Source organism: Enhydra lutris, unplaced genomic scaffold (assembly GCF_002288905.1).
Source record: "Enhydra lutris kenyoni isolate GAN:26980312 unplaced genomic scaffold, ASM228890v2 scaffoldscaffold42, whole genome shotgun sequence".
NCBI lineage: Eukaryota > Metazoa > Chordata > Mammalia > Carnivora > Mustelidae > Enhydra > Enhydra lutris.
This window is the reverse complement of record NW_019154126.1, coordinates 14887139-14914492: the sequence shown is the minus strand read 5'-3', so window position 1 is coordinate 14914492 and position 27354 is coordinate 14887139. Positions and strand designations below refer to the sequence as shown.

At 35.9% G+C, this 27354-nt stretch overlaps 1 protein-coding gene across 1 annotated transcript in view; it reads right to left on the bottom strand.

The window, feature by feature from the left end:
* LOC111155517 (coiled-coil domain containing 7) overlaps window positions 1–27354 on the bottom strand; it is a 403110-nt gene that overhangs the window by 277779 nt on the left and 97977 nt on the right. The window contains exons 14-15 of the mRNA XM_022515688.1: window positions 20165–20230; window positions 9159–9377 (exon numbers count right to left, since the gene is read on the bottom strand). Of these exons, the coding sequence (XP_022371396.1) occupies window positions 9159–9377; window positions 20165–20230 (285 nt within the window). The remainder of the gene's footprint in view (window positions 1–9158; window positions 9378–20164; window positions 20231–27354) is intronic.

Sequence of the window (27354 nt, the reverse complement as noted above, 5' to 3'; positions counted from 1 at the left end):
TAGAATGGCTAAAGGAAACAACTCAGGAAGCAATCAGATGTTGGTGAGGATGTAGAGAAAGGGGAATCCTCTTACACAGTTAGTAGGAATGCAAACTCGTGCAGCCACTCTGGGAAACAGTATGGAGGTTCCTCAAAAAGTCAAAACCAGAACTACCCTACAAACCAGCAATTGCACTACTTGATATTTATCCAAAGGATACAAACATAGTGATTCAAAGAGGCACATGCACCCAAAAGTTTATAGCAGCAATGTCCACAATAATCAAACTATGGAAAGAGCCCAGATACCCATTAACAGATGAATGGGTAAAGAAGATATGGGGGGGGGGTGTACACAACATTTTATATGTGTGTGTACACACACACACACACACACACACACACACTGGAATATTATTCAGCCATCAAAAAGAATGAAATCTTGCTATTTGCAATAATGTGGATGGCACTAGAGGATATTAGGTGAAGCAAAATAAGTCAGAGAAAGACAAATACCATATGATTTCACTCATATGTGGAATTTAAGAAACAAAAAAGAGGAACATAGAGGAAGGGAAGGAAAAATAATACAAGATAAAAACAGAGGGAGGCAAACCCTAAGAGACTCTTAATTACATGGAAAAAACTGAGGGTTGCTGGAGGGGAGATGTGTGAGGGGATAGGGTAGTTGAACATTAAGGAGGGTACTTGATGTAATGAGTACTGGGTGCTCTATGCAACAGATGAATCACTAAATTCTACCCTGAAACTAATAATACACCATATGTCAAGTAAATTGAATTTAAATTTAAAAAATGAATTGCTTCATACATGCAAAACACAGCAGCTTAAAAAAAAAAGAGGAATGAACCATATGTTTGTTTAGATCCTTTGCATCTCTGATATATTTGATACTTACCTGATTTGTTAGCAAGAAAAATAGTAAAATGAGGACTAGCTTTAACTTCTGATATAATTTTCATGAGCAATTCAAGCATAATAGTTAAGAATAATTAAATAGATATAAATGGAATAAAAGTTTAAAAGTAAACTTTTCAACAATAATTATATTTCATAATATAGCCACTTTAAAAGTTTTAAAAATATTTTTGGTAACATGAAACTTTAAAAAGCTATACTAAGTTGCACAATAGTCATTGATGAGCTAGATCATTTCCAAATAAGATAAAATATCGAAACATTAATTGCCAAACACAAATTTATTGACCTTTGGCATCTTGTTTTAATACAGTATAAAGCATCTATGTATATTTTGGCCTTTTAATAAACATGATGATTGGTACAATGAAAAAGATATTTTTCTCTAGAAAACTGTGAAATGATGCGTTCATAAATTTGCTAGGGAATGATAGCATGTGGCTGACAGTTCACAATTGCTTACTTTTTAGTATGTTTAAAAAAAAAAAAAAAGGCCTGGGGCACCTGGGTGGCTCAGTCAGTTAAGCATCTGCCTTCGGCTCAGGTCATGATCCCAGAGTCCTGGGATCAAGTCCCACATCGGGCTCCTTGCTCAGTGGGGAGCCTGCTTCTCTCTCTGCCACTGCCTGCCACTCTGCCTGTTTGTGCGCTCTCGCTCTCCCTCTCTGACAAATAAATAAAATCTTTTAAAAAACAACAAAAAAGGGCCACTAATGGTTTAAAATCCTTATCAATGCATGTAAATGAAGCTACCAAGAATAAGGATAAAGGAAAAAGAGGCCTATATGAATCTATATGTAAGGAAAACAATGTGTTGTTATTGGTTTTGTTTTGTTTTTCCATAAGGAAAGGTATAAAGGACATTTTTTTTTTGTTGAGGAAAAAAACAGAATAATTTTCTCCAGAAGTAGGACAGTTAGCTGTTCCAGAGAAAAACAGAAAAGAGTAATATAAAAGTTGAATGGATTTTTAAAAGAAAAAGTGGTGCAAAAGGAATCTTAGAAAGGGAAATTTATGTATGACCAAGCTAGGTAATATTGGAATGGATTTATTTATATTTTTTTTAGGGAGCATTAATATCAAAAGTACATTGGTACAAAACTAGGATTCTGTTTTGTCCCTGTTGAAAGGACAGTTTTCTTGGATTGATGATCTTCTCTTGATAAGAGATTATGAAAGGTTTTTCTTTATCTCTTCAGCAATCTGCCTAAAAAACAATAATCCGTGTTGTATCAAAATAATTTCCTGTACTTCATATTGTCCTTATCAAGTATTGAATTACTTAAGAAAATCAAATCTCAATATTGAAAAGCTAAGGTTTTTTTTAACAATCATGTAACCTTCTATATTTACCTTTGAAATATTTTATTGTTACATTTGTTAAATAACTAAATAAACTGTGATCCTATTTTGTCAAGTATTCAGGCCTCTTAATGTTTAACAACATCCCCCAAATCAAATGCTAAATGAAGTCTTTTGTCCTCAAACTATCTTTAAAATTTCTCAGAGGGTCCCTGGAAAATCTCAAAAGGATGTCTTTCACCTTGTAAAAGAGAGGTTTAATTATATTTATGCAGTACATTAAACCATGTGGAAAATATTGTCAAATAAGTGAAGATAAACCATCATAAGTTATGTATGTATGGCTACATGTTACTAATATAAGTATTCCAGAAATTGTCTGAAGTTCTTGAAAATTTTCAGTACCTTCATTGTCTGCTTATTATGTTAAAATGTTTTATGTCATAGAAATAACCAAATATCCTTGTCAATTACACCGCAATGAATTCTCATCAGGTTTTTATCTTGACCATTTTGTCATTTATCATTCACAGACAGTTACTGTTTTACTTTGATTCTTTTCTGAAAGTGTTTATAATCAGCCACAGGTGAGAATGCACCATGATGGTACCACTCGAGACCATGCTACTGGACTAATAAGAATTTCAGTAACTAATAAAGAAACTAATGGATTCATAAAACTGCTAACACAAGATCAAGTAGAACAAGAACTGAACTAATTAGAAAGGACTGAATAAACTGATGAGGATGATTAATTTTTTCGATGACCCTTTGAAACATAGCTGCTTCCTGATTTTTTTTTTCAGATTTAAGGAAATATTCTTCTCTATTGTCTTAAGCTATCTATAACTTGCAGCAATTTGATAAAGTATACTTTGGGAACAAAGATTAAATACTTTTTCTCTCTAATCTGAACCCTCTAAATTTGGAAACTCTTTTTAGTATTCTTATTTCCATGGCAACATAGTTATTTGCATAAGTAAAATAAGAATCTGTTCTCTTTGAAACAGAACACAATTGGAAACATTGGTTATATTACCAAGAATTTGACTGGAGGGTCACACTTGAGAATGATGTATAAAATCAGATATGGCTGATAGTAAGCCAGGCTGCCTTAAGGAACTAAAGTTGATTTTATGAAGCCAATAAAGCCTCCTTCAAAAATCTGCCCAGTATCTTTCTTATATTGTTTCTGACCATACAGATGAGCAAGGAAAGCCACTTCCTGGCAGGCTCAGGAATCTCAGGATATCAAGATACCTAGAAAAGAGGAATTCATCCAAGTCTAATAGATATTGCCTCGGAAGCCTGATTGAGAATCCTTGGCTTGGCTTCCAAGCCTCAAGAGATTTCTAAAAGTCCAACCTGCAATTTCTTACGAAAAATTCCAGCAAAGCAAACACAAATGACCTATGTGGTCAGTTACTATTCTTGCTGCACTTGTATAAATGATCAAGTCAATTTTAATGAGATGATTTATATTGCAAATGCATCTTTCTTTATCTTTGCTAGAACTGGTAAGGATCACAGATAAATTATGTTTAAATGAAAAACATACCATTGTGGGTGTTTAATTTTAGTCCTATTCATTGTTTTTAAGTCTTTATTATCCACCTATGAACTACACTAAATCCAGAACTCTAGTTTCCTCTACCTGGCTACAACTTTTCAAGTTAATGTTTCAATTTTTCTGCCTTTTGACTTGAAATCACTGAGAACAAGAACTGCCCTTTCCCTGAAGGTCTCCAAGCTGAAGCTGGAAGACTTGACATAAACTTCAAGAAAATCACCATGACAGATTCATGACAGATCATGGAACGGGCAGCCGTATTGCCTGCTGCTGTGTGGGCCTCTTAGAAAGTTCGCTGGAATACCCAATGCCATCTCCACAGATATTCAAATCACACCAAGAAATCCACTGCAGGATTATATTGCTATCCTCACTCCATCACCTAACCCAATGTCTAGAAATCTTCTTGACCGGCCTCCCTCTAGATTCAGAAACTGAGTTTTTAACTATTAATCTTTGTTTTTGCTTTCATAGAAACTTTTGCCATTACATGCTTGACTTCTAGCACCACCAAGCAAATAACCTCTACCACCAAGTCCCAACAGATGATTCAGCTAGTCCATAATGAACAAAAAGTGACCAAATAAGAAATGGACTTATTTGTTCAAAAGAAAGAACATCACTTCTTTCTTTGAACATGATAGGGGGTTGATAAAGATTCTTTGCTTGACCAAACTTTTAGGTTCTTGAAACTTCTCCTAAGTCCATCTGGGCACTTCCTTTTAAAATCCAGGTTTAGTAAGAACCCTGATAAGTCAATTTAGCAACAGTGCCCCATTCTCCATGATTGATCTTCCTTCCCCCAGGTGATAGCTAATCACGCTTAAAAAAAAAAAAGATATTTATTTATTTATTTATTTATTTATTTATTTATTTATTTGACACAGAGACAGAGAGAGCACAGCAGAAGGAGTGGGAGAGGGAGAAGCAGGCTCCTACTGAGCAAGGAGCCTGACACAGGGCTAAATCCTAGGATCCTGGGATCACAACCTAAGCCAAAGACATTCACTTAACTGAGCCACACAGGTATCCTATAGATGATCACTCTTGCCTATCATTGGCAAAGATCCTATTAGAGCAGTTCAGCAAGAATCTCCCTTTCACCCCCAATGTTGCCTCTTAGTAATTTTTCATTGACCATCAACCTACTCTTTGGCTACAAATTTCTACTTCCCCATGGTGTATTAGGAATTGACACAGTTTTATACTGAGGTCTCCTTTTTCCTACTGCAATGGATTTAAATAAAAACTGTTTTTACACTTGACTGCCCAGCTCTGACTTTTCTTTGATAACTGTTTGATTGCAACTTTGTGAAAGACCATGAACTAGAGGACCTAGCTAAGCCTTCTTTTTGGATTTCTGACTCACAGATACTGTGAAATAATACATGTTTGTTGTCTAAGCCCCTAAGTTTTGGAGTAATTTATTACATACCAAAAGATAACACAGGGGCACCTGGGTGGCTCAGTGGTTTAAAGCCTGCCTTCAGCTCAGGTCATGGTCCCAGGGTCCTGGGATCGAGCCCCACATCGGGCTCTCTGTTCACCAGGGAGCCTGCTTCCCTTCCTCTCTCTCTGCCTGCCTCTCTGCCTACCTGTGATCTCTGTCAAATAAATAAATAAAATATTAAAAAAAAAAGATAACACAGCACTTTTTGTTCTTCATTCATTTTTTAACCAGATGACTTTTAAGAAACAAGGGAGGGAGAAAAGTGTTGAAAGCAAAGAGAATAAATTATGCAAATCATGAAGGTGACAGAAAACAGTGTGTTCCATGAACTTCAGGAAGTTCAGTGTAGCTAAAGCATAAATATATGTTTGTGTGTGTGTGCATGCACTTGCGCTTATGAAGTCATGTGTGATGAATGGGTCGGGGGGAAGGCTAATTAAAAATGAAGCTGGCATCTCAAGAAAAAACCAGATCTGACACAACCTTAACCCATTATTAGGAAACTATACTTCAACCAAAGAATAATGGGAACCATTAAAGATTTTAGGGTAAGAAGGTTAACATGAACAGATTTCAATATGAAAGATGACTAGACATCAACATGGAGACTAGATTAAAGACAGTAAATTCTGGACAAAAGGACAGCAATTAGAATCCTGGTGGCATCTGGGACCAGTGAAACTGAAAAAAATGGGCAAAATTTTATGGCTAATAATTGGATTGAGGAAAAAAAACAAAAGAGACAAAAATGATTCCCAAGATTTTAGTTTCACCAATCAGGTATATGAGAATGCCAGGAAATTGTGACTACTAGAAGAAACAGTCTAAAAAGAAAGCAATTAGTTCATTTTAGGACATGATGAATTCTAGATGCTGTGGACCATTCTAGTAAGTAAATTCAGTTGTTTGAAAGATAATAGGTCTGGAAATTAGGTGATATCTGGGTTAGAGATATAAGATTAATTTGGCACTGAAAGCCATAAAGGTACATAAGCATGCTCCAAAAGAGAAAACTCAGAGAAACACCAACAGTTAAAGAATGGACAGCACAAGAGAAGACCAAAACACAGTACCAGAAAAATATATAGGGAACAAAATAATTATTCTGTCTCTAAATCAAAATGCAGACTACATTAAAAAGAAATAAATGGTCAGGGGGAGCCTGGGGGGCTCAGTGGGTTAAGCCTCTGCCTTTGGCTCAGGTCATGATCCCAGGGTCCTGGGATCAAGCTATACATCAGGCTCCTTGCTCCCCAAAGAACTTGCTTCTCCCTCTCCCTTTGCCTGCCACTCCACCTGTTTGTGCTTGCTCTCTCTGTCAAATAAGTAATAAACAAATAAAGAAAAGAAAAGAAAAAGAAAAAAGAAAGGAAAAAGGAAAAGAAAAGAAAGAAAAGAAAAAGAAAAAGAAATGGTTGCGGTGTCTGGGTGGCTCAGTCAGTTAAGCATCTGCATAGGTCATGATCCCGGGGTCCTGGGATTGAGTCCCACATTAGGCTCCCTGCTCAGTGAGGAGTCTGCTTCTCCTTCTCCACCTGCCCCTTCTCCTGCTTCTGCTCTCTTTCTCTCTCTCTCTCAAATAAATAAATAAATTCTTTAAAAAAAAAAGAAATCATCAAACATGATCAAATACTACTAAGAGGATAAGTGGGATAAGAGTATAAAGCATCCTTCAGAATAAGATCAAGTAGATTTGTTGTGACCTTGGCAAAAATAGTTTTAATATAGTGGTTGGGGAAAAGAGATTACAGTTAAATGAAGAATTACAATAAGAACATGGAGACGGTGAGTATGAACAACTTCTAGTCCATCAAAAACTTCAGTAATGATTTCTGTTTCATTATCGCCAGAGCAGGCCAATCTAAATAAGTGATATTATATAGCCCATCCATGCAAAGCACCTAGTAATTAATAAGGATTGTTAAACTGAATAAATAAGAGAGATGTGTGTTAATCCATTTATAAAACCACTAAAACCAAAAATAATTTGCCCAGGTTGAAGATGACAAAGTTACCTGGTAAAATGCTTTGGGTAATGAAGTTGCTCTTTCAAATTCATCTTACTATTTATTTTTTTAAAGATTATTTATTATTTATTTGGCAGCGAGAGAGAGAGAGGTAGGCAGAAGGAAAGGGGGAAGCAGGCTCCCCACTGTGCAGAGCGCCAGATATGGAACTCGATCCCAGGATCCCAAGATCATGACCCAAGCTAAAGGCAGAGGCTTAACACACTGAGCCATCCAGGCACCCCCAAATTCATCTTACTTTTTAACTTAATGTTTTCTATTTAACTTGTCATATATAACAGCCTTATTTTGGATTTAGGGGAAAAATCCCGGGAAACAAAAAAACACTAAGCCTATTTAACAAAGTTAGGTTTTAAATGCAGCCACACAGAAAAGCAAGGAAGATATCTTGACATGATTTTGAAGCCAGAAAGACCTCAGTCTGAAGTCTAATTCAACATTACTATGATGTTGCATAGTTAATTTTTTAGGCTCCAGTTTCATCTTTAGAAATTGGGGTGCTGATAGCTATCTTACTTATTTCTTACTGTGTAAATGATTAGCACCTATTACTCGTTGTGTATATGACTAGCACATATACATAAAATCACCAGCATATTTTATAATGATAGTGGATATAAAGTGACGAGCACCTTTTAAATTGTGTTGCCACACTTTATCTTTGCCTTAAGCCAGTTCAGAGAAACCTGCATTTCCTAAAACTTTGCTTTTGTATTCAATCTAGCACAAAAAACAAAAACAAAAAAACCCTAATAACCTTAATAATTTCCTTTTCACCAAGAGCAATTTTTTCATTTTTTATCTTTTCAAGAAGAAACTGACACAATTTGCAATTAAAATTATATATACTGGGTTAAATATGTGTTGGGGATTAAGGAGCGCGCTTGTGATGAGCACCGGGTATTACATGTAAGAGCTGAATCACTAAATTGTATGCCTGAAATTAACATTACACTGTATGTTAACTGGAATTTAAATAAAAACAAAAAATTATATAAAAAACAGATTAAAATAAGGAAAAAATTACTGGGTGATCACAGTCTCCTTTAAAAAGTTAGAGTATTGGCTTTTAATTTTACTTTATTATTATTTTCCTATATGCTAGTTTACTATGCTATCTCTACTACAAACTCTTATTCTGAAAACAAGAAGGAAGGACACTAAAGAATATAAAATACTTTTAAAGAAATAAGAGACCTGATAAGAACTATCCTGCTAGGACAAGGACAAGCAAAATAATATTCTCAACTATTTTGCTTTACTTCTTGAACTCTTCCCATTACTTGTCAATAAAGTTGCTTATGTATACACTGTTATTTTCTTCTAAGGCACAGATTAATAAATCTGAATGTTCAAGAAAGAGCTTCTGAACCCACTGCATAACACAAACAAAAACACATTTTTTCAAGAATTTTTCTTCACATATAATAGCTACCCTTGTAGTGAGCAAAGCATAACGTACATACTTAACAAATCTCTATGTTGCACACGAGAAACTAATACATTGTGTGTCAATTGCACTAAGTAAAAAAATAAATTTGAAAATGTTTTCCCATGGTTTTGCATTTATATTTAATTTTGTTAATTTATAGCAAAATATCTTTGGTCTAGGAACTCCTATTTTTTCTAGCTCTCAAATCTCAGGTGTTTATATCATCATTCAAAACCAATACATATCTAATTTATAAATTTGTATTGAAGAAAATGAATTGCTATAACTAAAGTTACCTTTAGTAAGGCAAAAGGTCTAAGCAAAGAAACAGGGCATAGAAATTTTTTTAAAATAATATATACAAATGAAGTAAACAACAATATAAAAGATAATCTTACAGCAAAGATCACTGTTTTTCTGTCTTCTACTGTTTTCTCTATTTCAGTAATTTCCTTACCTGTAGATGTTCTTGGAGTTTAGAACTTGTCTTTTGTCCACCCGAATCTGTAACTACTGATTTCTTTGTTCCTCTCTCCAATGGCATATCTTTTGAATCTTCAACTTTTATTTTACTAATACCCATTTCCATTTTTGTCTTGGTCTTCCCTTCACTTTTAAGTGAGTCTTTCCCTTGATTTAGGAAATAGTCAAGTTGAAGTTTAGCTCTTTCAGCTTCCTATTTTTAAAAAAGTAATGATTTATCAAGATTTATGTGGTTTTTTTTGTCAATATTACAACTTTCAAGAACAAGAATATGTTCATGTCCACATTACTTCTCAACTTTATTTTTACTAAATTGGAGGAAGCTAAATTAAACCACTGATATAATCCAAAGTTTAATCCATAGATTAAAATTAAAAACAGTGAAGAAATGCCTTCCACTTTGAGGGCTATTTTTATATCCCAGGAATATCCCCTATTATTTTTTTAAAGCTCTAATTATTATAGATGCATAATAAAAGTGAATAAAAGATATACGCCAGAAAAGGGGATAGAATGCAACCAGGGTAATTAATATGTATAATATCAAATAATAAAAGAAAATGTGGAAAATAATTTATTTCTCCAGAATATAAGGTCTTTAAATGCCACTTTTAATAATTTTTTATTTAGATCAACAAAAATAAAGTTCACAAATAATCTCACCACAAACAGAAAACTCACTGTTAACATTTGATATATATCTTTTCTCATTATTTCTAAATATAATCAGTGCATATATGTATTTTTAAAATTTTTATCTATACTATCCTACTATACATACATGATATGCTTTTTATTAAATAAAGTCATAGATATGTTCCAATAACAATAAATGTACATCTAAATCCAAATAGCTAATAGAAGTACATTTAACAGTATACTTTTATTTTGCAAATTTCCTACGAGGGACATATTGGTAATTTTAAAATATTGGTATTAAAATTTTTTATATTATACATACCTGTACAAAATCTCTGTACATTCTTTTCTTCTTTATGATAAACTTTAGTAACTGCAATGATTCACTGAAAAACCTATGTTGTCCCAAAACTTTTGCTATATATTTTCTAGGGAAGTATTAGTTCATGGTAATAGAATTATATAAAAGATTACTTATTTCAGCATATAGCCACAAATATTAGATATTTCTGTTCCAAAAATTTTTACTGAAATGGCAGGTAAAAAAAAGAAAATCTATTGCACTGTTATTTTAAAGTTGCATTTATCTGATAACTAGTGAGGCTGAATATATTCATATGCATTTATTGCCCTTATGTGTTTCTAAGTTATGACCTGCCTGTTTGTATCTATTTGGGGGAATATTTGGTGGAAGGGCATTCATATTTCTTATAGATTTGTAGAAGATCTTCATATAAAACATTCTGTTAAGAATTTGCATTTATCGGGACGCCTGGGTGGCTCAGTTGGTTAAGCAGCTGCCTTCGGCTCAGGTCATGATCCCAGCGTCCTGGGATCGAGTCCCACATTGGGCTCCTTGCTCGTCAGGGAGCCTGCTTCTCCCTCTGCCTCTGCCTGCCATTCTGTCTGCCTGTGCTCACTCTCTCTCCCTCTCTCTGACAAATAAATAAATAAAATCTTAAAAAAAAAAAAAAGAATTTGCATTTATCTTTATATCTCACAAATCTTTTATCATACAAAAGTTTTAAATTAATAATAGCCAAATATAATGCAATATTCCTTTGCAGTATGATGCTTAGAAAATCTTGCTCTAGCCAAGACCATGACTGTTACCCAGAGTTTCTTCTATAACATTTTCTTACTCCATTTATTAATTTTGGATCTTAAATCATTCTGCAACTTACTTTGATATATGTCACAAACTACTGCATGAGAACTACTTATTCATAGTAGTTTATTTTTTGTGACTGTTTGTCTTTCTATAAAAAAGTTTCAACAACTAAAACTATAATATACTAAATTATTACATTCCTTTGAATCTGTATCGGATTTTTTATTCAGCACTAAGTCCAGAACCACATTGCTTTAGTTATTATAGTGTAACATTACACATTATCTTTGAACCACCAAATCCTTATCATTCTTTTGTATTGTAACCAGTTTCTTATCTCAATATATCTTTTGTCTTCCTGATAATTCTGTCAAACTCAAAAATAATTCTGTTTATATCCAGAAATAAACTCCCTTAAATCTATATATCAATTTGGAAGATAATGAAAACTGAAATATTTATAATACTGAACCTTCAAAACCAAAAATATAAATTTCTATTTCTTCACTATTCATCTACATCCCTCAGTAAACTATGTTTTTCTTCATTAAAAAAACTGTATTTTTTGTTAAATATGCTACTCTAGCATTATAAATAGAATCATCCCTACACACAAAAAATGTTCAATATTGCTTGACATCAGGGAAAAACAAATCAAAACCACAAAGAGATACCACCTCACACCAGGCAGAATTGTTAAAATTAACAAGTCAGGAAACAAGAAATGTTAGCAAGGATACCGAGAAAGGGGAACTGTCTTACACTGTTAGTGGGAATGCAAGGTGGTGCAGCCTCTCTGGAAAACAGTATGGAGTTTCCTCAAAAAGTTAAAAAAAAAAAAAAAAAAAAAGAGCTACTCTAAAATCCAGCAATTGCACTACTAGGTATTTACCCAAAGGATACAAATGTAGTGATCCGAAGAGGCACCTGCACCCCAATGTTTATAGCATCAATGTCCACAACCCAAACTATGAAAAGAACCCAGATGTCCATTGACAGATGAGTGGGTAAGAGTATGTAGTATATATAGACAATGGAATATTGCCTAGCCATCAAAAAGGATGAAATCATACCATTTACAATGACATGGATGGAACTGGACGGTATTATGCTAAGTGAAATAAGTCAATCAGAGAAAGACAATTATCATATGGTTTCACTCATATATCACAGAGGAAGGGAGGGAAAAATAAAATAAAATAAAGAGACAAACCATAAGAGACTATGGGAAAAAACTGATGGTTGTTGGAAGGGAGGTGGGTGGGGAGATGGGGTAAATGGGTGATAGGCATTAAGGAGGGCACTTGATGTAATGAGCACTGGGTGTTATATGCAACAGATGAATAATTAAACTCTACATTAATTAAATAATTAAACTCTACATTGAAACTAATGGTATACTATATATTAACTAAATGAATTTAAATAAAATAAGTAAAATAAATAAGTAAATAAATAGAATCACCTCCATTATGGTTTCTAAATGGTTGTTTTGGATAAAAAAGGAAACCTATTGCTTTTTTTTTCCTTTTCCTTTCTTTAAATTTTAACTCCAGTGTAGTTAATATACAGTGTTACAAAATGGTGATATACCATATATTACTCAGTGCCCATCAAGATAAGTGCATTCTTTTCTTAAATTTTAATTTGCATTTTTTTTACATTATGTTAGTCACCATACAGCACATCATTAGTTTTTGATGTAGTGTTCTATGATTCATGTTTGCCTATAACACCCTGTGCTCCATAGAATCCATGCCCTCCATTAAGGAGGCTCACCAGGCTCACCCACCCCCCTCCCCTCTAAAACCCTCAGTTTGTTTCCCAGAGTCCATTATTTCCCAGAGTCCATAATCTCTCATGGTTCATCTCCTACTCTGATTTCTCCCCCTTCATTTTTCCCTTCCTTCTCCTAATGCCCTCCATGCTATTCCTTATGTTTCACAAATAAGTGAAATCATACGATAATTTACTTTCTCGGTTTAACTTATTTCACTTAGCATAATCTCCTCCAGTCCCATCCATGTTGATGCAAATTTGGGTATTCATTCTTTTTGATGGCTGAGTAATACTCCACTGTGTATATGGATCTCATCTTCTTTATCCATTTGTCTGTTGAAGGGCATGTCAGCTCTTTCCATAGCTTGGCTATTGTGGGTATTGCTGCTATGAACATTGGGATACATATGGCCCATCTTAAGATAAGTGTACTATTAATCCCCTTCAACTATTTCACCCATCTTCCCACCTACCTCACCTCTGGTAACCAACTGTTTGCTCTCTAAAGGTAAGAGTCTGTTTCTTGGTTTGTCTCTCTCTCTTTCTCTTTTTTTCTTTTTTTAAAGATTGATTTGAGAGAGCACAAGTGGAGGGAAGAGGCAAAGGGAGAGGGAGAAGCAGGCTCCCCACTGAGTAGAGCCTGACATGGGTCTGAACACAGAGTCCTGGGATGAGGACCTGAGCTGAAGGCTCCTACTTAACTGACTGAGCCACCCAGATGTCCCTGTTTGTTTTGTTTCTTAAATTCCACCTGTGAGTGAAATCATACAGTAACTCTGACTGCCTTATTTTGCTTAGCATTAGATTCTCTATATCCATCCACATTGTTGTAAATGGAAATATTTTGTTCTTTTTTATGGCTGAATAATATATTATATATATATTTATACATAACATATATGTAACATATATGTGTAATATATACACATATATGTAACATACATATATACATAACATATATTACATAATATATACATATATGTAACACATATGAATATATATGTATATATATGTTATATAATATGTTATATATGTATACATATTATATATGTTATATTATATATATATAGATAGATATAGCTATCTGTAGATATATCTATCTGTAGATATATCTCTCGCTATATATAACATCTTCTTTATCAATGGACATTTGGGATGCTTCCATAGTTTGGCTATTATAAATAATGCTACAATAAACATAGAGGTTCTCATATCCCTTTGAATTCCTGTTTTTGTATTCTTTGGTTAAAATACCCAGTAGTGTGATTCCTGGATCATACAGTAGTTCTATTTTTAATATTTTGAGGAACAGCAATACTGTCTTCCACAGTGGCTGCACCAGTTTGCATTCCCATCAACAGTGAGGGCACCAGGGTTCCATTTTCTACACATCTTCACCAATATTTGATGTATCTTGAGGTTTTGATTTTAGCCATTCTGACAGGGGTGAGGTGATATCTCATTGTGATTCTGATTTGCATTTCCCTGATGATGGGTAATGTTGAATATGTTCTAATGTGTCTGTTGGCGATCTACATGTCTTCTATAGAGAAATGACTGTTCATGTCTCCTGCCCATTTTAATTTTTTTTATTTAACCTCAATTAGCCAAGGTATAGTACATCATTAGTTTTTGATATAATGTTCAATGATTCATTAGTTGAATAAAATACCCAGTACTCATATCATGAGCCCTCTTTAATTCCCATCATCTGGTTACCCCATCCCCCTCACCCACCTTCCCTCCAGCAACTCTCAGTTTCTGAGAGTCAAGAGTCTCATATAGTTTGTCTCCCTCAATGATTTCTTCCCATTCAGTTTTCCCTCTCTTCCCCTATGGTCCTCTGCACTATTCCTTATGTTCCACATATGAGTGAAACCATATGATAACTGTCTTTCTCTGATTGACTTATTTCACTTAGAATACCCTCCAGTTCCATCCATGTCAATGCAAATGTTATATATTCATCCTTTCTGATGGCTGAGTAATCTACCATTGTATATATGAACCACATCTTCTTTATCCATTAAAGGACATGTCAGCTCCTTCCACAGCTTAGTTATTATGGACATTGTTGCTACAAACATTGGGGTGCGGGTACCCCTACAGATCACTATGTTTGTATCCGTTGGGTAAACACGTAGTAATGCAATTGCTGGGTCATAGGGTACCTCTATTTTTAATTTCTTGAGGAATCTCCATACTGTTTTCCAAAGTGGCTGTACCACCTTGCATTCTCACTAACAGTGTAAGAGGGTCCCCTTTCTCCACATCCTCATCATTTGGTGTTTCCTGTCTTTTAATTTTTGCCATTCTAACTGGGGTGAGGTGGTATCTCATTGTGGTTTTGATTTTTATTCCCTGATGGCCAGTGATGTTGAACATTTTTTCATGTCTCTGTTAGACATTTGTATGTCTTCTTTGGAGAACTGTCTGTTCATGTCTTCTGCCCATTTCTTGACTGGATTATTTGTTTTTTGGGTGTTGAGTTGGAGTTCTTTATAGATCTTGGATATGAGCCCTTTAGCTGTAATGTCATTTGCAAATATCTTCTCCCATTCCATGGGTCACCTCTTAGTTTTGTTGACTGTTCCTTTGCTGTGCAGAAGCTTTTTATCTAGATGAAGTCCCAAAAGTTCATTTTTGCTTTTGTTTTCCTTGCTTTTAGAAACATGTCTTGCAAGAATGTGCTGTGGTCAATGTGGAAGAAATTAATGCCTATGTTCTCCTCTAGGATTTTGATGGATTCCTGTCTCACATTGAGGTCTTTCATACATTTTGAGTTTATCTTTGTATATGTTGTAAGAGAATGGTCCAGTTTCATTCTTCTGCATGTGGCTGTCTAATTTTCCCAGCACCATTTACTGAAGAAACTGTCTTTTATTCCATTGGATATTCTTTCCTACTCTGTTGAAGATTAGTTGACCATAGAGTTGAGAGTTCATTGTCTTGCTGAGTTTAAGATTTTTTTTCTTTATCACTATATTTTGTAAATTTAATTACAATATGTCAGGGATGCCTGGGTGGTTCAATGGGTTAAGCCACTGCCTTCAGCTCAGGTCATGGTCCTAGGTCCTGGGATGAAATTCCACATCGGGCTCCTTGCTTGGCGGGGAGCCTGCTTCTCTCTCTGCCTCTGCCTGCCACTCTGCCTGCTTGTGCACACACTCTCTTTCTGACAAATAAATAAATAAAATCTTTAAAAAAAATATGTCTTGGTATCAGCCTTTTGTTGATTTTGATGGGAGTTCTCTATGTCTCCTAGATCTGTGTGTCTGTTTTCTTCCCTAGATTATTGAAGTTTTCAGCGATTATTTCTTCAAATACATTTTCTGCTCCAGTTTCTCATCTTCTTCTGGGACTCCTGTAATACAACTGTTGTAACCTTTGATGGAGTTACTGAGTTCTCCAAGTCTATTCTCGTGTTGCATAATTCTCTCTTTTGTTCAGCATTATAGCTTTCCATTATTTTGCCTTCCAGGTCATTAATTTATTCCTCTGCATCTTCCAGTCTGCTGTTCATTGCATCAAGGATCTTTCTAACCTTCTTTTTTGTACTTTTCTTCTCTGATTAATACTTTAACTCTTTTATCTCTGTGGTAAGGGTCTCACTGATGTGTTCCATTCTTTTCCCAAGCCTAGTGAATAGCCTAATGATCACTGCTTTATATTCTCCATCAGGCATGTTACTTATATTTGCTTCACTTAGATGTCTGGCCACAAATCTATCTTCTTTCATTTGAGATGAATTCCTCTGTCTTCTCATTTTTTCTAAGACTCTGCCTTCTTCTCTGTGTTGGAAAAGCCACTTATGTTTCCCTCTCCTGTCCTAAAAGTAATGGCCTTATGAAGAAGAAGTCATGTACTGCCCAGGGCCTAGAGCTTCAGGGAGTGTCTACAGTGTGTTGTCTTCTGCTCTTATATTCTGACTGCTCTATCCTTCAAGTCAGTCATTGCAGAGGATTTCTTTGCCTGCTGTTGGCAGTGTTTAGTGCCTGGCCTAAATGTGGGGAGTTTTATTTTTATTTTTTTTTAAAGATTTTATTTATTTATTTGACAGATAGAGATCACAAGTAGGCAGAGAGGCAGGCAGAGAGAGAAAGGAGGAGGCAGGTTCCCTACTGAGCAGAGAGCCCGATGTGGGGCTCGATCCCAGGACACTGGGACCATGACCCGAGCCGAAGGCAGAGGCTTTAACCCACTGAGCCACCCAGGTGCCCCTGTGGGGAGTTTTAATTAGGTATATTCTGATATGCTTGTGAAATGAGATCTGTCACCACCTCCATGGGAACTGAGGCCCTGCAAAACTCTATGCTTGGTAGATGTGATGTGGGCAGGTCTTTGTGCTGGTCTTCTGGGGGATGCACCAACTGCACAGGATTGAGGTAAGCATTACTGAGAAGGGCAGTTCCACTGGAGTACAGGGGAATGGGGCTTAGTGTAAGCAAGCAATGCCACCAGTGTCCACACTGCACTACTTCTGTGGGTGGCTCTGTGTTTTTGCTGAGAGGTGGGGCAGGGAACTGGTGACCAGCTTTGTTCCCAGAGAGGTGTCTCAGTGAGTACTGCCTCTCAGGAACATGCTCTGAGAAAACAAATAATGTCCCCACTGTATGCCCCAAGCACTCTTCAGATCACTGTTTCCATACTGTATGTCCCCAATTTTTTTGCCTGCCTTCCCTCTAAGAACAACACACTGCCTTCAGGGCTCTATCCTAACCAAGCTTGTTGACCTTTAAAACTGTAGGCTTGAAGCTGTGCTGGTTGCAAGAACTCATAAAATTCAGCCCATTTTTTTCCCCAAGCCATTTACTTTGGGGAGACATTCTCCTTGTACATCCCACTACACACTCTTCTCTCCCCTGCCATTCTCAATGACAGTAGCTGCTTTCCCTCTGCCACAGCCAAGATCCGTTTCTCCCCTAAACCACATCTCTGCACTTCCTATCTTCTTTGATGTGGCCTCTTCCCGTAGTTGTCAGTCTTCAGGTTGGTTTCTGTGGTATTTAGGATGATTTGATAGTTACCTCGTTATAATCATGGAATAAGGTGAGTTTAGGGTCCTCATATTCTGCCATCATCTTCTTGTCTTCTCTCCTGCTACTTTAATTTTTTTTTTTATCAGTAAGTTTTTCATTTTGATTACCATGTGTCTTGGTGTGGACCTCCTTGGGTTGATTTTGTTGGGGGACTCTCTGCTTTCTGGATCTGGATATCTGTTTCTTTTCCCAGATTAGGGATGTTTTCAGCTATTATTTCTTCAAATAAATTTTCTGCCCCATTTTGTCTGTCCTTCTGGGATCTCTATACTGTGAATATTATCATGCTTGATGAAGACATAGATTTCCTTAAGTCTTTCTCATTTTGCATATTCTTTTTTCTCTCACTCACTTTGCTTGACTACTTTCCATTAGCCTGTCTTCCAGGTTATTAATTTATTCCTCTGCTTCCCCTAGCCTGCTCTTTATTCCATCATGTATATTTTTAATTTTAATTATCATGTTCTTGGTCTCTGCTTGATTCGTTTTAATCTTTTTGTTAAGGGTCTCGCTGATATCTTCCACTCTTTCCTCAAGTCCAATAAGTTTTATAATTATTATTTTAAATTCTCTATCAGGTATATCACATATATCTGTTCTGCTTAGGTCTCTTGATATGATTTTGTCCTATTCTTTAATTTGGAACATGTTCTCCTGTCTCCTCATTTTGCCTAAGTCTCTCTGTTTCTGTGTTTTAGGAAAGCTAGCTACATCTCCTGTTCTTTAAAAAGGCCTTATAAAGAAGAGGTACTGTAGTGCCTCAGTGCAGCATCCCCTATCCCAAGGAACTGATGCTCATGGGGTGTCTACTATGTGTGTTTTGAATATGCCCTGATGTTGTGTCCTAGTCACTTTTTTCTTCAGTCATCTGCAGAGACTCTCTGACTATTGTTGATAGTATTTGGTCCGTGGCAGTAGTGGAGCACGTTTTATAAGGTGCACACTAGTCTGCATGTAAAATGAGACCTGTGGCAGTAGACCAGTGCTGCGCGGATAAGGCACACAATTTTAACAAGATTGTAGCTTGGGCTTCCATAGGGCCTGCCACCACTGCCAGGACCAGGAGCACCAAAATGAGTACACCAAGAGAGGAGGTATTAGTGAAGTTTGCATGGGTCTTCTGGGTAAAGGGATCCAAAACAATGGGACTGAGGCAAATGGGAAGTTTGGGTCTACTGAAGGGTAACAGGGTGGGGCTTAGTGTAAGCAAGTTAGGTACTGAATGTCGGCATCATGCTGGTTCCTACAGGTGGCCTTATGTTTATGCTAGAAGGTAGGGAAGGGAGATGGCACCTACTATTTCCTTTGTTCCTGGAGGGATTTCCCTTTGATTCCCACCACTCTGAGAAGGGCTCTGAGATGAGTAAATAATTCTCCCTCCCATATATTCCATGCATTTTTCAAACTGTTGCTACTATGCTATACCTCCACAAACTGTTTGTTGTGCTGTCTCATTAAAGACAGAGCCCAGCTTCCTAATACCCTCTGGGCTCTCTCAGAGCCAGCCTGCTAATTTGTAAAATTCCAGGCTTTAAGTCGTGTTACTATTAAGAACTCACAAATTTTGGAGACTCTTGCTTTCAAAGTCAAATATTACAGAGATTCATCTTCTCCATGTAGGTTCCCCAAAGTAGCAGTCTCTCTTCCCTCTTTTTACCCACAGTGTCCCTTCCTCCAGGGGACAGTCCCACATACATGTTTAGTTCCCCACCTTGTCCTCATCCTGCCCTACCCTCTTCAGTGTGGCCTCTTCTCTACGTTTAATTGTGGAGTTTGTTCTGTCAGCCTTTAGGTTGTTTTCTGGATTATTTACACTGATACAAGTGTCATCTAGCTATATCTGTAGGATGAGGTGTGCTTAGAGTCCTCCTATTCTGCCATTTTCCCAGGCTCCCTCCATTGCTTTTTTTTTTTTTATCTATTTTGTCCTCAGCCACATTTCAGAATTATATCATTAACAAATTTGTGTATTATCTTGCATTTTTTCAAAGGAAAATAAAAATAATTATACTTTTGTCTATCCACTTATGAAAATGTTTGTAGCTTTTTTCATTTCTTTACTCATTTAACAAGAATTTCATAAAGAGTAGTAAAAACCAACATCCTAGTTTAACTGAGTTGAGCTGGAATGCCTGAATTATTGTCCACATAACAGTGTCTCAGTTTGAAATAGATTTATTCTATTTGATTAAGGAAGTTTATTCTTCTTTCTAGTTTATTGCTTTGAATAAGAATGCAAATTAAATTTTATTAATATATTCCTAGTACATAAAATGAATGCACTTTAAATCTGGAATATTAGTATAAGACATAGACCTATTAGTTTTCAAGGTCAAAATTATTAATTTAACAGTTGTTTACAGATATTTCCCTCACTTGTTGACAATTTTAAAAGAACATAATGTAATTTACCTGGAAAGCCTGTTTCAGTTGTTCCTGAAGGAATTTGTTCTCAATTTCCAGAGCATGTGCTACTTTCTATGGTGTAATATAAAGGGGAAATTACATTCATTTTAGTAATTGTTTCTATCAATTTATTGTTACAATTATTATCTTTCTAAAATCCACATAAAGCCAAGATGATGACTGGAGCATGCACATTTACGTGCACATTTCTCAGAAATAATGGTGGATAATTTCTGCAGCTGTCATTTCTTATTGATTTTCTATAGGAAAACTGACTTCAATCTGATAAATTATTACCACAATAAATTAAATATTTAATTTTACCCCTTTCTCTAGACCTAAAATATTTAAATCCAAACATTTCAGATTTTATCAAAAGAAGCAACTCTACTCTTAGCAGAAAATAAACATAGTTCTGACTTTGTGAGAATGAATGGATTCTGTTATACATGAAATGTCTCAGCAACTCTCCATCAGATAAGAGACAGTTTGAGTAATCATATCTAAATTCGCCAGCTCTGTTTCTGGTACAGCAGGGTAAGTTCCTACTGGACAGACCCAGCCATACACAAAAACTACAAACCCTAAACAAAATACAAATATCAACACTAAATAGCAACCAAGAATAGGTAGATTCTTGAGAGAAAGAGATGCTTGGAAGAAGAGTCCTAGGTAAGATTCTTGTTTCCTGGCTTCTAGTCTGAGAGAAACCCTACCTGAGATAGACAGAGCATCTAATAGCTGATTTAAAAAAACAACAGCAACAACAAAAAAAAGAGTTTTTACAAACCAGAAGAAAGAAATCAGGGCAATGGCATCCACTGAAAAACTTAGGGGAAGTCACACAAAGAAGACAGAATGACAGAAGGAGACCCAAACTCTGTATAAACCCTTCCCAAATTTCCCCCAAGCCCTGAACCACATATACCTATGGAAGACTCTAAGCAGCCTACCAAAATCTAAAAAAACTGAAATGCAATTTAAGTTGTTGCCTAAACACAGAATTTTCATTTTGCATCCAATAATGTTAAGTATATTAATGTAAAACAAACAAAAATCAGAATAACCATAACAGAAGAATACAGTAGAATCCAGAGTTTGAATAACACAATATTCCCCATATTCAGAACACAATTTATAATTACTTGACATTTAAAGAAACAGCAAAATAAGACTTACTCATAAGATAAAAACAATCTACAGTGATCCCAAGATAGATTCAATTTTAAAGTTAGTGTATAAGAATTTTAAAGCAACTATTATAATAATACCCAAAGTAAGGGAAAATATGTTCATAATGACGGAAATAATAAAAATTCCAGCAGATTAGTATGACTATAAAAAATAGCCAATGTAGGGTGCCTGGGTGGCTCAGCTGGTTAAGCGACTGCCTTTAGCTCAGGTCATGATCCTGGAGTCCCAGGATCGAGTCCCACATCAGGCTCCCTGCTCAGCAGGGAGTCTGCTTCTCCCTCTGACCCTCTCCCCTCTCATGCTCTCTAATAAATAAAATCTTTAAAAAAAATAGCCAATGTAAATTATAGTAGAGAAAAATACAGTATCTGAATTTTAAAAACTTAAAGGATGACCATAGGAGCAAATTGGATAGGACAATGGAAAAAGTCAGACCATTTGAAGATATATCAGTAGAAAATACTTATCTAAAGACATGAGAACAAGTATTTTAAAAATGAAGAGAGACTGAGGAGCAATTGTGATACTATGAAATATCTAACATGTAATTGCATTCTCACAGGAAAAGGGAGAAAGAAAGTAATAGAAAAAGTGGTTGAAAAGTAGCTGAAAATTTCTCAAATTTGGTGAAATTTACATACTTGAGATGCTCAGCAGACCCAAGTTGATGTATGTAAAGAAAATCATGCCTACACACCTCACAGCGAAATGTTGAGAACCAAGTAAAAGGAGAAAATCTTTTTTTAAAGAATTTGTTTATTTATTTGAGAGAGACACAGCAAAAGAGAGAACACAAGCAGGGGGAGTGGGAGAGGGAGAAGCATGCTTCCTGCTAAGCAGGGAGCCTGATGCAGGGCTCGATCCCTGGACCTGGTCTCATGACCTGAGCTGAATGCAGATGTTTAATGAATGAGTCACCCAGGTGCTCCTAAAAAGAGAAAGTCTTAAAAGTAGACAAAGAGAATGCCAAATTACACAGAGAGAAATACTGATTTGAATGATTGCTTCTCATCAGAAAAATATGAACTTTAAATGAAAATGGAAAACCATCTTCAAAGTGTAGAGTAAATGTGTCTCTTCTGAAAGTATTATATCAAGAAACAAAAGAAAGCTTTAAATCTATATTTTTGTTCTTATTGAAATTTGAGAGGACACAGCATCGATGAAAAAAGAAAAAGGTAACAATGAGGACAAAAACAAGCCTTCTAGCTACTGTTCAAGGGATCTCTATATAGGACTATAATGTACCAAGGAAAACACATTCATAAACAGGCACAGCAACATAATAAGCCATCTACTGGGACTAAGTAACTTCAGAGAGGAATAAGAAGTTGAACGAACCGTGAAGGTATCCCCACTAAAGCAGATCTAAAGGGACAGACAGAAAATAACTGTAAGAGAACAGAACTCAGAAAGCTCTGATGGATGCAATTATAGTCATAAATTAAGATCCACTGAGATTATTTTTTAAACATGGCTTTGAACTTAAAATGTCAAGAGGGAAGACACTATTAGACTTCATGGGAAGATGACAGAGTAGGAGGATCCTAACCTCACCTCATCCCACATAAACTAATAGATAACCCATCAGTGCAAATAACCCAGAAAAATACCTAAAGACAGGCAGAACAAAGTCCACAACTAAATGAAGAGAAAAGACTACATTGGAGTGGAAAGGAAGGGTGGAGACCCTTTAGGGACCTAAATGGATAATGCACCATCCATGGGAGGGAGGGGTCTATGGGCACAGAGAGGGGTGAGAAACAGACTATCACAATGGAGATCTTGACAGGGAAGATGAAACCCCATAGCATTTGGCTCTTAAAATCAGAAGGACCAGATTTCATGAGTTCTTATAACCAGCAGGTCTTAAACCCCAGAATTTTCAAAAATCAATGGCTCTACTCTAAAAGAACCTGAAGGCTATTAGGAAGCTGAGTCCCCAGACTTAAAGAGAAAGCACAATTGCTAGGAAGATATAGCTTAGCAGCAGCAGTTTCAAAAATATCTGGGACTTACAGGAGGGAGAGTTAGTTAGTAATCCCAGAGTTCACTGAGGAACTTCTACAGTAAAAAAAAGGAGCTAGCAGGTGCCATTTCCTTCCCCATCCCACAGCATAATCACATAGCCACATGAAGGAACCAGCCAGGCACTAGCATTCACTACCTAACTTGCCTACACCATGCCATTCCCCACTCCAGCTGAGACTGCCTCACTCCCAAAACTGTGGGTCCCCTCCCCAGAAAACCATCAGAAATAATGCCAACACTGCATCTCCTTACTTCTTGCAGAGGACAAGTACATATTGTTAAAACTGCAGTGAGCAGCTATGTCTGGCTCATACACACCCCTGTGGGAAGAAGAGAGATGTAGCCTTGTTAAAAGAGGATGCCCCATCCACCACTTTCAAGGGCAAGAGACATAAATGACTTTCCTAACACAGAGAAACAGACACAGATAGTTGGGCAAAATAAGGAAACAGGAATATGTCCCAAATTAAAGAACAAGACAAATCAAAGCAAGAGACCTAAATGAAACAGATGTAAGTGTTACGCCTGATAGAGAATTTAAAGTAGTGATTGTAATGATATTCACTGGACTTGAGAAAAGGTAGAAGACATCAGTGAGACCCTTAATAAAGAGATTAAAAAGAAAACAATCTGAGATCAAGAATATGACAGTTGAGGGGTGCCTGCGTGGCTCAGTGGGTTAAACCTCTGCCTTCAGCTCAGGTCATGATCTCAGGATCCTGGGATCAAACCCCGCATCCGGCTCTCTGCTCAGCAGGGAGACTGCTTTGCCCGCTCTCTTTTGCCTGCCTTTCTGCCTACTTGTGATCTTTGTCAAATAAATAAATAAATTTTAAAAAAAGAATATGACAGTTGAAATAAAAAATACATATGATGGAATAAATAGCAGGCTAGAGGAAGCAGAGGAATAAATTAATAACCTGGAAAACAGACTAATGGAAAGTATGCAGGCAAAGTCAGTGAGAGAAAAAAAATACATAAAAAATGAGACTTAAGGAACTGAGTGACTTCATCAAGCATAATAATATTCACAGTATAGAGATCCCAGAAGAAGGACAGACAAAAGGGGACAGAACGTTTATTTGTAGAAATAATAGCTGAAAACATCCCTAACCTGGGAAAGGAAACAGATATCCAGATCCAGAAAGCAGAGATTCCCCCAACAAAATCAATCCAAGGAGGTCCACACCAAGACTTATGCTAATTGAAATGTAGTGATAAAGAGATACTTTTTTAAGCAGGAAGAGAAAAAAACAGTTAAATACAAGGGAAACCCTATAAGGCTATCAGCTGGTTTTTCAGCAGAAACTTTGCAGGCTAGAAAGGAGTGGCATGGTAAATTCAAAATGCTGAAAGGGAGAAATATGCAGCCAAAAATACTCTATTCAGCAAGGCTATATAATTCAGTATAGAAGGAGAAATAAAGGGTTATTCAGACAAATAAAAACTAAAGGAGCTCATGACTACTAAATCATCCCCACAAGAAATATTAGAGGGGACTCAGAGTGGAAAGGAAAGACCATAAGTGAGAATATGAAAAGTATAAAACAAACAGAAGTAAAAATAAGCCTATCTGTAAATATCAGTGAAGAGATTCACAAAATAAAAGGATTTATAGGGGTGCCTGGGTGGCTCAGTGGGTTAAGCCTCATGATCAGGTCATGATCTCAGGGTCCTGGCATGGAGTCCTGCATCAGGCTCTCTGCTTGGCAGGGAGCTTGCTTCCTCCTCTCTCTCTCTCTCTGCCTGCCTCTCTGTCTACTTGTGATCTCTCTCTGTCAAATAAATAAATCTTAAAAAAAAAGGATTTATAATATGACACCACATACCTAAAATGGGGGACAGTGACAGAGTAAGGAATGGGTTCCAATTTAAGTGACCATCAACTTCATACAGATTGTTACATGCAATGTTCTGTACAAACCTAATGGCAACCCCAAACCCAAATCCAGTAATAGATATGAAAAGAATAAAGTAAAAGAAATCCAAGTATATCACTAAAGAAAACCAGCAAATAATTAAGGATAGCTAGAGCTAAAGGGATCAGAGAAAAACTATAGAAACAACCACAAAACATATAACAAAATGGCAATAAATATATATCTATCAATAATTACTTTGAGTGTAAATGGATTAAATGCTCCAATCAAAGAACATAAGGAAACAGAGTGGATATAAAAACAAGACTCATCTATATGCCGTGTACAAGAAACTAACTTCATACCTAAGAGACCTGTACATTGAAAGTGAGGGAATGGAGAAACATCATGCAAATGGATGTCAAAAGAAAGTGGTAGTAGCAATACTTATGTCAGACAAAATAAACTTTAAAACCAAGACTCTAATGAGAGAAAAAGAAGTACACTATATAATAATAAAAGTGATACAATTATAAATTTTATAAATTATAAATTTTATGCACCCAACATGGGATCACCTAAATACATAAAACTGTTAATAACAAAAATGAAAGAACTAATCCATAGTAAGAAGAGGACTTTGACACCCCACTTACATCAATGGACAGATCACCCAAACAGAAAATCAACAGCGAAACAGTGGTTTTGAATGACACACTAGACCAGACAGGATTAATAGATTTAGAAAATTCCATTTTAAACAGCAGAATACACATTCTTTCAAGTACATATGGAACATTTTCCAGCACAGACTACATATTGGGCCACAAACAAGTTTCAAGAAATTTGAAAAGATCAAAGTAGTACTCTGCACCTTTTATGACCACAATGCTATGAAACTAGAAATCAACAACAAGCAAAATCTGGAAAGACTACTAATATATGGAGGTTAAATAACATGCTACTCAACAATGAATGGGTCAACCAAGAAGTCAAAGAAAAAATCAAAAACTACATGGAGACAAACAAAGTGAAAACAGAACAGTCCAAAATCTTTGGGATGCAGCAAAGGCAGTTCAAACAGGAAAGTTTAAAGCAATAAGGCCTACCTCAAGAAGGAAGAAAAATATCAAATAAGCAACCCAACCCTACCCCTAAAGGATATAGAAAAAGAAGAACAAACAAAACCCAAACCCAACAGAAGGAAGGGAATAATAAGTTCAAGCAGAAATAAATGATACAGAAATTTAAAAAACAATAGAAAAGATCAATGAAACCAGGAGCTGGGTCTTAGAAGAGATGGACAAAATTAGTAAACCTCTAGATAGAATCATGAAAAAAAGAGGATTCTAATAAAACAAAATCACAAATGAAAGAGGAAAAATAACAAATGATACCACAGTCATACAAAAAATTACGAGAGAATATTATGCAAAATTATATACAAACAAATTGGACAACCTTGAAGAAATGGACAAATTCCTAGAAACATATAACCTACCAAAAATGAAACAGGAAGAAGTAGAAAATTTGAACACAGTGATTACCAGCAAAGAAATTGAATCAGGAATCAAAAAAAAAATCCCCTGCAGGAAATCAAAGAAGAACTGAAACAATTCATGGAAACCAATGAGAATGAAGACACTTCGGTCCGAAACCTATGGGATACAGCAAAGGCGGTCCTAAGGGGGAAATACATAGCCATCCAAGCCTCCCTCAAAAAAACTGAAAAATCCAAAACACACCAGCTGTCTCTACACCTTAAAGAACAACAAATCAAACCAACTCCACACATAAGAAGGGAAATAATCAAGATTAGAGCTGAGATCAATGAGGTAGAAACCAGAGACACAGTAGAACGTATCAATGAAACTAGAAGCTGTTTTATTGAAAGAATCAATAAGATCGATAAGCCATTGGCCACACTAATCCAAAAGAAAAGAAGCCCAAATTCATAAAATTATGAATGAAAAGGGAGAGATCACAATTAACACCAAGGAAGTAGAAACGATCATCAGAAGTTATTATCAACAGTTATATGCCAATAAGCTAAGCAACCTAGATGAAATGGATGCATTCCTGGAAAACTATAAACTCCCAAAATTGAACCAG